General features: G+C 33.6%; 1 protein-coding gene across 5 annotated transcripts in view; it reads right to left on the bottom strand.

Annotated features, from left to right (window-relative positions):
• Positions 1 to 4,975: 4,975 nt before the first annotated feature.
• Positions 4,976 to 13,117, bottom strand: part of LOC144976935 (sodium/calcium exchanger 1-like) — a 152,438-nt gene continuing 144,296 nt past the window's right edge. For all 5 annotated transcript variants that reach the window (XM_078921557.1, XM_078921574.1, XM_078921588.1 and 2 more), the window contains 3 exons: positions 8,990 to 9,112; positions 7,450 to 7,608; positions 4,976 to 6,891 (listed from right to left, as the gene is read on the bottom strand). In XM_078921557.1, the coding sequence (XP_078777683.1) occupies positions 6,515 to 6,891; positions 7,450 to 7,608; positions 8,990 to 9,112 (659 nt within the window). In that variant the 3' untranslated portion in view covers positions 4,976 to 6,514. The remainder of the gene's footprint in view (positions 6,892 to 7,449; positions 7,609 to 8,989; positions 9,113 to 13,117) is intronic.

Genomic DNA, 13,117 nt, shown 5'->3' with positions numbered 1-13,117 from the left:
ATTTCTTAAAACACATATTCAATGGTAATGGGCATAGTTCCAATTTGAAAAAAAAAGTTCAACAACAATTACTTCAACGATCAAATATGATAATATTATGATGTATGCATGTATATATACAAAGGGAAACGTTGTAGACGCGTCAGTTAAATGAATATCCTAACTCTTTTTAGCTATTCGCATTCAGTGAAGTCCTAGGTTTGAGAGTTTTCGACAAGACAAGGGACATTTTCATCGAAATATACCAAAATTCAATTTCAACGCCTACACTTGACTTCAGCATCTAAATAACACAATAATCACCAACGTGCTCGAAGCGCCTTACGAATGGTTCTAAACCAACAGCACCACTAAAATATGTAGGACAAGACAAGATGACAGTAAGGCGCTATTACTATTTTCTTTCGAAAAAGACAACGCTGTTACCAGCTAGGTATGCATTTCACACCTCAATGCGATGAGAACATGTGAGGAAAGCGACTTTTCCTCAACTTAATTTTGTGCCATTCACAGGGGGCTCGAACCGTCCGTAGACGGTTGTCATACCACAAGACAACAAAGCTGCACTCTTTCAGATTTAATACAAAATCAAGTCACAAATGCCATTATCAGAGTCAAGGATTATCAGCCTTGCAGACATTACTCCATGTCGGAGCAATGCTCCACATCTTGTTATTCATTGATTCCTTATAGCTTGTGGTAATTAACGAGACCAATGTTTTATTTAATGTTTTATACTGTTAGTTTTAAATTCTTACTAAAAACACCTAAATTCAAGCAAAAAAAATATTTAAAAAATACACCCTCAAAGATTCATTCCGAGGTTTATACATCCAGGACTGCATCGCTTTCCTACTAACAAATATTGCATTGGAAAGAAAAAGAAGTGGCAACAAACATTATAATTTATTGGTAAATCTCTTGACACCTAGATATGTGAGATCATTTTATTATTTAAAAGTAATGAATTAGAGAATGAATTTTCTACGTACTGATGATTAACTATAGCATTAGAATGAGTGGATCAACGTTCTTTGCATAACCCACGTATTCACAAATTCAATAAAGTTCATCAATGTTGAGGTATAAAGTATATTATGTATATGTACAATGATTTCCTGATTGGCGATTTCAGTGATAAAAAAGAATTACTAGAATCATTGAGAGATGTCCATCAAAGCAATTCTACAGCTATCTATATTCATATACTATAACAATATTATGACGTATACACAACTTACTATAGTTACATTTGTAAGCGGACTATTTCACACTTAGAGCATTTTAGAATTCTAATTAACCCAGGCTGTTTGAACAAACAGAAAGTAGGATACGCAGATGAATCAGGACAGTAGTGTAATAAGATATTCTTTAGAAATGAGGTCAATGGAATCGTGGTATATTCTGTTTTCCACAGAGTGAAGAGACAGTAACAAAAGCTTGCTCATCGTTGAACAGGACACCGGATCCGACTTCGACTAAACAAATCTGGCTTGGATTTTATAGAAAAATCATGTAACATCCTTATTTAAACACTTATTCGACCAAGTCTATTTGTGTTAGGCCTATCGATCGCGTTGCTCGTTTTACCTCTCTTCCACCTCCCAGATTCAAAGACATCATTGTGCTCTAACTTTTCTTATTTCTTAACACAGAATTAACGTGCTTTCTTTGACATCTATATCTATGGCTACGACTTTTTGGATCGTCATCGCCTTATATGTATCATATGTGCCAAACTGTCTGTTTTCTTGTATCTAAAAGGAAATTTACCAGACTTAACGTATCGGACCTACATGGGTAATAAGGCCTATAAACTGATATGATTTAGCAATAATAACTAATAGGTTGCTGACTTTTTTTTCGGTGACGCAAATAATGCAAATTGGAAAACTTTCTTTCTTTCCCCTTGCAACACTTTAGGTCACTTCGATGCCAGGAAGAAGTAATGGGACCATCAAAAGTTAACAGATCAAGAGCTTAGCGCGCTCGAGACAAGAAAGACAAAGGGAACAGTTCAAACAGTAAACAAAAGTACGTAGATTCCCGTTCAGTCTGAGACGTATCTTGGTCCTCCCAAAACACCGACAGAAAAAAAGTTCCGGAGGAACACACTCAAATTATTACAATTTTCAACTTAAACGACCAACATTAACATACAAAATACAAACCAAACAAAAAAAAATTTAAAAAAAGCTAGCTGTATTTGACTGCTGAGTCAACAAGAGTTCCCAGACATGGCTAAGACAAGATCAACTATTTTCATTCAACATACAGGACAGAAATTCACAAAGAACTGCATTATAAATGCAATATAAAAATTAATCCACACAAAAGTATAGCCAAAGTTAAAATGGTTCTTGTCGAGCATATTTAGTTTAAATAAAATATTTATCACACAGAACGAACAAAATAAACCTTTTGCATTTATGATTAAATTATTGCATTGTTAAGACAGAGCAACTATGACTTATTCTTGCGTAAATATCTAGCAATTTCTATTAATTGTCACTAAAGAAATTTTAATGTAGGCGACTAATTTTCAATTAACCAGAAACTGCACAGAAACTTGGTAAATCGCTATCTAATCCGATCTATGTATCCATTGACATACTAACATCAACACGATATGAATCATTTTGAATCTTTTTGAGCAAAAGTAACAAAATTAAAATTCTTTAATTAACACATTTAGTTGCCTTACCCAACGAACATAATGTGTCATAATGTTTTATATCATCTCGTTTTCTATAACTAAATAAAGCTAGAAAAAATACAATTGAATTTATAGAAAAAAATAGTAAAGATGTAACGCCTCTTGTATTGTGTATTTTGATTACACAACACACGAAGTAGTACAGATAGTTGAACGTTAAGTTTTGGAAAACTGCAAATCTAAATTCATTTTATCAAAAAAATGTTTAGCCAGTTATCAGTTTACAGTGAATACAAGTTAATGAAAAGTATAAATGTAGCTTGAAGGAAATAGTGTCATGCTTCAGATATTATAAGATATTACGGAAAAAAATTGAAGCTCATTATTGCAGAATTGTAAAGAATATGAAGAATGTAATCTGTAATCAATGTTAAAGAATAAATAAATAAATATAGATATATTTCAATTCATTGCATATTATTTGAAGTATGTTTCATATTGCAAAACAAATATTATTTCCATTTTAGAACAGAATTAATTAAATAACGAATGGCATGGTCATTATGATGATTAATGATATTAATTGCACTGAAAATTAACCTGAATAAGTCGAAACATGGACAAAAAACAAGGTCGAACACTGCAGTGGTGATCTGTGCCATAACTGTGAATATCTGAGGTACATCGTCTAAGACAGTGGTGGATTAGACATGTAAACAGTATAACTTGAACGTTCCCTAAACACAATTTTATTCCAAATCAGGTTTTTGTCTTGTTTACAGTAAATTTTAAAAAAACCCAATGAACAATTTCGGTCTAAACTTAAAACTTGTGTGTAAGTCACTTGTGCCAAAACAGAATCTCACAACCCGACACCGAGTAGATTTTTGACATAAGGAAATTGTCCAGATCTAAATTAAACACGAATGAATTGAAATTAAGAATAAAATTTGAATAATATAATTCATAAACAAATTAGTAGAAGAAATAAATAAACGTTAGTGTTGTAATTCTTTTAAATCCATCACACTTTGATTAATTAAAATAATACAACTGAGATTCCTTTTCTTTCTATGACGGGAAACATAAATTTAAGTAAAACTCAAATAAGAAAAACCAATTATTGAAAAATATAATGAATATCAAAATTCACCATGGGGGCAAATACCTGACTTAAATTCAAATCAATCAAACATTGGTTAAGGGGGGGGGGGGGGAAACCAATATCATAGTATATTAAATCATATGTATCATCATCATCATCATCATCATCACACTTTGTACAGCGAATGCTCATGTATGTAGTCAATGGATGTGTAAGTGAAGCCTTTTTGTCATTCATTACAATATCATTATTACCAATCATGATTAATTAGAATAATAGAAACAACCCCACGCTGGATGATCGAAGTTATATTGTATTATAATACATTAATGTAAATATCAAACGGATATCATAATTAATTGTTATCGTGTCAATCTAATACAAGAGAAGGTGTATATGCACTTCATCGTCAAGATACACTGACGTAAATCAACATGCTATGAAACAAATGTATGTATGATTATATAATTTCACCCTCTGTCAAGCATACCACTGACGTAAAATACACAAACACTGCTATGAAACAAAATGTCTCGTATATATATATATATATATATATATATATATATATATATATATATATATATATATATATATATATATATCATTCATTCATTCTGGCCACGTTAGAGTTCGATTTCTCCTTTCTTTCATTCGTTAAACAGACGAAATTTAAAGACATTATGAAATAGACCAATTTCTATACCTTTCACAACAAAATGATTATTAAATTTCATTCTTCTTTTTACTGTACCATTCAACCATTGACAAAATGAGCTCTGTTTACATCGCGAGACTTAAATAACTACCTAATAATCCTACAACCTTCACTTATTGGGAGTCTTTGTCATGCATAATAATTAGATTGAATAGAAAACAAAAACAATACTTGCATCAACAAAGACTTCGGAAAGTAGAAACATTTAGACAGTCGTAGTCATTAAAATATTACAGCAAATTCATTTTATTCTTGTCTCATCCCTTCATAACAGTTTTCAAATGTTATGAATTTGAAAGGCATTTACGAAGTATCAAAGCATCATCTAGAGCTATAATAGGAAGGGGAGATCGGGAGTTTTGTCCTTTAAAACATATTACGTGAAATTGATATCAAAAAATACATTTGATCTCGGCATATTCTAGCCTTGAGTAACTAAAACACCATAAAGATGTCATGCGAACATTTTTAAAAATTAATATAATTCAAAAGCAGATTTCTTTTTAGGTTTCCGTAGTGCACACTTAAATTTATCTTATAGTTTTCCCAAAAATTCCACTTCAATAATATTATGTTTAGCCATCTTGACACGAGAAGAGATGGACAAATAAATGACACGGTGATATTTTTGTGGCTACTTCCCGGGTGGAGTAGTAGTTATTATAGGGGTCAACACTTCAACACGCTGGTCTTATATAATACAAAATAAATAATATACAATGATAGGGCTACCTATGCAGCAAAATGACTCAATGATCTAACACAAATAATCAAAAATGCCTTGCATAGTGTTTGAATATAACTGCTATCAGGATTCGATTCGGCCAAGAGCCTGACACTTCTCATTGAAAACACATGACGAAGCGACATCAATCCACAAGATAGTAATTCATTGGGATTTGTACTCATAAGCTTTTTCTTTCATTAGCTATTTATATTAATTATGTGTATATTCTTATAATGTAACCACAAAAATTGCTCCATATATAAAGCATGCCTTGACTTAATGATCATATTTTCTTTTATTGTCTTTTTCATTGTTGGTGTTGGATGAATTATTTGTATGTATGTCCATTTCATAAGCATTTTTTACATTGTTACGGACAGTTGTGGTCAATTATTACAATAAATCAATAATCACTTTTTTAGGGAGATGGGTCTTAAAAGTTTCAATAAAATATCAAATATAATAGACTAGAGATGAAACTAACCAGTCTTTTTGAACAATGTATTGTGTGTGGATTGGAAATCACAAATATAAAAAGATGTTTAACAGTACCTTGTAACTCAAATCATATTTTAAATCGATCTCTTGTTCAAGTGATCAGTGAAAAAGTACGTTTATATATTTAATAACGAGATTTGTTTATCTTTTGTTCAATGTCTTATCAGATTGTACGTAATGTTTACTATTTGTCACTCCTTTTAAAAGATATTCAATGGAAAATAATGTTATTTACTTTCAGAAATATCCTTTGCAAATCGAAAGTTCCAACATATGGGTTTGGTGACTTGTCCGTAATTCAAAACAAATAATCAGTTATCTAACATGTATTCTCTTTTGTGATCGATCAATATACTTAAAATCAATAAGTATTGACCAGTGAAATAGTTATATACCCGCTGTCGGTGATACTCGTTTCTCCCTTTATCTACTATACTTTGACCTATGACATTACGTCAAAGACATTTATTTTTGAACACACCTTTATATGAATCAATGAACTTTTCATTATCTTTGCCTACGAATTGTCGACCACCCGAGCCCTCAAAATAGTCATATATGCTCACACTCAACCACAGCAAATAGACTGTTTTCAAAATTAGCTGTTTTGTTTCTAGTAGTTACCTCAAATATGATCTGATCACTGGCTTTAATTCAATATCAAAAGGTTTTGGAAGAAAAAGAATTTAGCACTACCAAAATGATTTTGAGTCAATTGTACTTTCTTTAATACATCTGATTTCCCTTGCACTGAGAGAAAAATTAAAACCAGCTTCTGCACGCAAACATTTAGCACGACTACTCTTATGTTTAAAAACTTGGGATGTAACAATATGCCACCAAGGATGAAAGCAAGATGTAGATACACCAAAAACAAACGAGGGTAGCACTCGTGATGTATTTTAGCTTTGGCGGCCCTCCCAACTCTCCGCCTACGGATGGCTTTCTCCTGAGAACAATGATCATGATAGTTAATAACGCCAACACACAGAATACTGTGACAGACATGGCCAATTCTCCAGGAGGTACTTCGAAGTCCTTGCCCTTACTTGCATGGTAGACGGCAGCAATAGTCCAGGCGATGCCAATACCAAGGAACACGTTGACAGCGTTACTTCCAGTTACGTTGCCAATTGAGGAGTCCGCATATCGATCGTTGATGGCTGCCACTTTACTTGCAAATGTGTCTGTACATAGTAAACAATAAAATGGAATAAGGATAAACTGACTATAAAAGCTGTTAAGATATATAAAATTGAATTTCTATGTTGAATGTTGGGGAGAGAGTCTAAACACTATACAGAAGAAAGTTGAGCTTGACCTAAATACCCATGATATTGTTTTCACAGTGGTTTAATTAGTCAAAATTTACCGAAACTTGATTTTTCCCACTTTTTGGAAAACCGGTATTTTTGGTTAATTTAATACCTCAAAAATTATTCTTTACAGTGCTTGGTCACTTTGTAGACATTGCCATCCTCAAAAAAAACATACCAAATTTTAATAGCTCTAGAAACAAAACTGAGGCTGTTGTGGCTGTTTCAAGAATTAACAAAGTACAAGATAGTCGCCTCAATATATTGCGCAACATTTTGAAATTTTTCAAAAATTTCATCCTGGTGGCTTAAAGAGGTGTAATTGAGTAGTTGTGAATGTAACTTGTGGGAAAGTAGTGCTCAAGATACAATTTTAGCATTTTCACTATTGTTCCCCCTTAAACTCTGAATTCCTCGCGGATCACGTACCTGGAACACTGGTGCCCAATGCGACGAATGTGATAGCAGTAACGGCATCCTTCATACCCACAGTACAACCAAAACTGGATGCCAGGTCACCAATGATTGCAGTGAGGAAACCGATGACCAGAATTGACACACAGAAACACGCCCAGCCACCTATGTAATCTGTAAAAAAATATTGATATAAAAATATTATGGAATGCAATTGATCAGGTACAACAAATTTGTCAGAAAAGGCGTCTTTTACTCTTTTCATTCAATAATATACCAAATTTGTTTCCAATATCAATACCCCCAACTAGTGTGAACACTAATGAAGTATGCACATTTTTATGCGCTTTTGTATATTTTTGAAGAGACAACATTTTGCTTATATGTCTAGGAAAATGGTAAAGCAATAGGTGGTTAGAACCGCATGTCCCATCGAAAGTGAAACCGCGTACGTGGACAAGTCAGAGATGCTATAGACTTGAGTAGATGTTATAAAAACAAATATTTTTTTTAAAAACGTATATTATATTACCTCAGCCAACTTCGTTGGGTTGGGTTTGATTTGATGTTTCAGATCAGTACTAACAGTAATATGAAGCATCTTTTGACGAATGCATTTGATTTCATGGCATTGTGTAATTTATATCACAAAAACCTACTATAGGCTCTTGCGGCATCTGCCTTATCTGCCTTGTATATCACACCATTATTAAGTTGTAAAACAAGCTTAATATAAATGATGTGTCGATTTGAAGGCAGGTATACTCATATTCAGATGATGGTTGCCCCTAAAGTACGATCTGGTGAAGGCAGCTGAGGCGTCCCAGTTTTGATGATAGAGAAGAAAATAAAAGGCAAAGTAAGATAATATGGGGATTGTAGTAGCAACACTTCACACATATTTTATAACTTCATGCTACGGAAAAGTAGGCAGAATTGGAAGCTATAACAGTACCAGTCACTGTCGTCAGTGAGGAGGACAGCAGCAACTTCTAATGCCAAGACGATCGCTAAAACCTTTCCTGCATTCATGACCTGCTCTGAAACCTCCCTGCAGCTGCATCAAATGCAGAGGCACTGCAGCATTTGGATTGTTACACAACGAGTATAAGTGAGTAGTGCGACCAGTCCACCAATGTAGACTGTTGTTACCATATCAATTCTGGACCGTAATTTGTTGGCTTCCATTCAGACTCTCCATTCACTGATACAGAACATAGAAACTTCGATCCAAGTTCAGCGAGGATGACGTCCTTGCCCTGAGGAACCGTATTTTTCCAGGACGACATCCACCTCGTAACTTCAAATGTCAGGGAAGTTCTGTCCAAGAACCACCACCGAGCTTTATTGAAACTGCACTTAGGGCATCGCCCATTATGCGCCGGAGAGATGTAACTCTGCATTCGCTCCCTATATCTAGCAAGAATGAAAGATATCCTAACATGCTTATTTAATTTTGGAGGAATATGTTAATAGCTCCAATGGTTACGATAATAGTATGAGTAGTAGTAGTAGTATAAATATGATGTATTTTTGTGATAGGACAGTATCAAACCTGTTGGAGGCACAAAGGCAAAGAGAATTTTCCAGAACAACGTCAGGAAGTGCATGACATAATCCATACAGGATGGCAATTTCTCCTCATTCTCCTCACCATCCTCATCATCATCATCATCACCTATGATAGAAAAAAATGTAAGTTTTAAAATATACAACATATTTTGCACTATTTTAAGATCATGATCATGGCAATGGTTTTTCCTTCCAAATGATAAAAAAGATATGCAAATAAATGAAAAATGAAATTGTCTTTTAAAAAATACACATTAATTTCAAGTAAGACTTAAACAAATTTTTTATTTATTTGCTGCAAATGGATGACTCTGAAAATTCTTGTTATTGGTAAAAACAGACAGGCTATAAGCTCATACAAATATCATTAAATTGTTGCCATGTTACTTTTGACGACTCAACTTTATTCAGACTAGATTAGTGGTACATGTCTCATGCTAAAAACAACGTGGAAAAGCTATAATACGGAAATAGGTAATAGTTTGAAAGCGATTATATGTTACCATAAATATATTCGTAACTTAGAAGTATACACACGATGATCTACTGCATTTCCTTCATATGTTGATAAATTATTCGAATTAAATACATTTTGCTTAATTAAAGTCTAAAGATCTCTTTGGACAATTCGACCACGTTTTATTAATTTTAAGAATTATAATAATGATATAAACTTAGATACTAAAAGCATCAAAATTAAAGAGCTATATAATGTAAAACGCAGGTTAATCGTGCACTTTACCAAGTCTTGATATTGGAATTATAACCTAACATTTCCAAAATGTAAAATAACACTAGAAATTGTTAAGCACATCAGCTTCATCCCGTACTTTTCATCAAGATCATTGCTAATCCTTTAAAAAGATCAAATATGTTTTATCAAATTAACTATAGATCATATTTGTTTAATATCTATAAAACATAAACTATTGAGTGTAAAAGTTTTGTGTACAGCAAATAATAACTCCGTATATGATTTATTTTGAAAAAAAAACATTTAGTAAAAAATCTAATGTCTCGAATACAGCTAACATTTAACTTAAAATTCAAGGATAGGAAAATAAGATGAGTGTACAAGATATTTCATAGCTCAAAAGTGCACATATCAAACGCAACAATTTTTGTCGAGATGTCAAACCCAAAATTAATAGAAAAAAAACTGTATGGCCCAGATTGTAAATGAAAGATGTGTTATGGCAGAACGCCTTAAATGTATATCATTAATCGTCTCCGATAATTATAAAAAGACTATAAAAAAGTGGCAAACATTGCACACAGCAAGACCACCCGATTAGTTTTTAACTTGATCTGCTTTTGACACAATAAAATAAAGCAAATATATGACATAAGAGGAAAAAAGGAAGTCGTTCTAGAAAAAAATGACTGAATACTAAATACTACATATTATGTTCTGTGAGATAAAAAAAAACATGTAAACTAATCTTTATTGCTCATATCTATATCGTAAAACATATTTTTCATAATAATTGTGAGTGAACATTAAACATTTGACCTTAAGATAATATCCATGTAACCATAGATGAAAGATGAATAATGGAACACCCTAAAAGTTAAAAGTAAAACACAGGAAAAAATAGATATTACGTACTCTCTATTAAACTTGTCGACAAGAAAATGTATTTTATTGGTATAATTCAATGTTATTTACCAGACAATTTAACTTAAAGTAGGATGGTCTTTAGTAAATGGTAAATGAATGCATCAAATGTTTGAACCACTCAGATGACATTCCCTGATAACAACTGATATTAATTTACCCCCCTCCCCCCTGGGCAAAAGTGTATCCTTTTCCCACTAGGCTGAAGTCGAATAAAGTAGCTATGTGAGTTCATTTGGATCTTATCATCTGGCGTCTTTGAGTTCTATCATCTGATTGTCTTTAAAAGTCTACAGCTTTAAAAGTCATCGTCAATCGACACTGCAAGCCAGCAAGACATCTCAATAGGGAAATAAAGTCGTGACGTCACACCTTCTTCTTTTCCGTTTCCAAAATCCTTGGAGGTGTGAATGTAACCAGTCCTTCGGAGGACTTATAATGAATAGATTACATATTGAATCATAACGTAGCCTAACTATTTTCGTAGCAGGATGTGTCGGCACATTCTAAGGATTCACTCACTCACTCTATCCCATGACAAATTGGTCGTCGGGGGGACTCTCGGGATGCAGACTTCACGATTCGACGCCACTCATCACGGTCTTGGGCCTTCCTCATTAGATATTTCCATGTCATCCTGTCCAATCTTTAATGTTATCCTGCCCCACTTTCCTCTGTCTTCTTCTTTTTCGACAGCCTTCTGCTGTGCCCTGCAATATTGTCTTGCATAAGCTTTCGTGTCTTACGAGGTGACCAAACCAAGACAATTTCCTTCTCTTTACCATTGCAAGTAGTGGTCCTTGCCTTCCCGCCAGTTCTTTTACTTCGTCCGGAACACTTGCATTGGTCCTATGTTCTAAATATGATATTTTTAGTAGTTTTCGGTATCCTTTGAGTTGGAATGCGCGAACTCTCCTTTCCGTGTCAGCATTCATGGTCCAGGCCTCGCAACCATAGAGGAGTACAGACAGTACCAGAGAACTAAATAGTTTAAGCTTTGTCTTGACATTTATGTTGCTTTTCCAGATTCTTTTTAGTCTTGCCATTGCTGCAGTAGCCATGGCCAGTCTAGCTTTTATTTCCGACGTGCTTGTTCCGTCATTAGTGAGCAGCACTCCAAGGTATTCGAAGGATGTTACCTCTTGAAGAGTTTCACCATTCACGACAATTTGTGTTCTAGTAGTGTCTTGGCTGTTCACTAGGAATTGGGATTTGGGAGTGTTGATCTCCATGCCATATCATGATGCCGCATTATAGGGATTACGGGACGTAAAAGAACGAGGATGGATGATCTTTATTGATGACACAAAAATTTAGAAAATAAGATACCATCACTCTGAAACAAGAGGATCCTTTACACACGGATCTATTCAGTCCTCCGTTAAGAGTGGTTTTACACTTCCAATGGGATAACAACCAGATTTTTGACATCACACTTTTTGTTCCCTATTACGATTTAGCTAACTAGAGCTGTTAATACCTGCCCGAACATACGCAGTCAATGATTCTTCTCTCTTTTCATTCTCACAGGGCTAAAACCATAATAATCTTTGACACTATACTATTACACTCCAACAACTATCTCTTGGGCTTCTTTGTCTCCTACTAGCCAACATCTTTCACAAGAGAAATGTCCTGTCTGGTGATGTTCATGGCATATTTCATTAATTTTCCTCAGCCTTTCTTCCTCTACTTAACTTTTTAGCATTATGCAATTTTTTTTCCAGCTGAGAGACGATTTACAGTATAGACATACTATGTTATGAGTACAACTTCTAAGGTATGTGTGCTTCCGTACTTGAAGATATGTTTTCTTATTAAACACTTATATTGAACATCTTGATAATGAGAGCTCAACACTGAAACGATTTCTCTGATGTTACCTCCAAAAATGATAAAGCTTAAAAAATATTTTAACCCGTAAAATTCTTTAATAACAAATTCAAACCGATCATCCACAAGAATGAATGGAGACTATACAATCACTTAATTTTTAACTTAAAAAACACACGATTATTATGACATGGGAAAATCTTATAGTTTTTTTGTTTAAAAAAACATAAGGCGTGCTAGGAATGTTCATATTAGCATGAATCAGGGCGTCTAAAAATAGATACATGTATTGAGGCAAAAAATTAATTCGAAGGTCTACCCGTCAAGAGAGATAAATAATAATAAGGTCAAGGGGTATGTGTAAAAAAGCCTCGCTCCCAATGCTGCTCTCCCAATGTCGTAAGAGTGCAAAAACCCTAAATTACACGATGCCTATGATATCGTCAAAGAAACACCAAGAGACTGCTTCATTTCTAAAATGATGAATAAATAATACATCTAATTCATTTGAAAGATTAACAAAGTTTGGCCTATAATTCTGTGTAAAATTGTTTTAGGTTTTTATCACTGTTATAAAAGCCTACCAATTAAATTTATGCTATTTGTCCGTTGAAATGTCATGAAAGAAAGGGTAAAGGAATGATCATCCTTTGTAAAGTT

Source organism: Berghia stephanieae, chromosome 1, assembly GCF_034508935.2.
Source record: "Berghia stephanieae isolate SIO BIC M18660-M18661 chromosome 1, UCSD_Bste_1.3, whole genome shotgun sequence".
NCBI classification, from domain to species: Eukaryota; Metazoa; Mollusca; class Gastropoda; order Nudibranchia; family Aeolidiidae; genus Berghia; species Berghia stephanieae.
The sequence above is the reverse complement of the archived record's forward strand: the minus strand, read 5'-3'. Positions and strand labels throughout refer to the sequence as shown.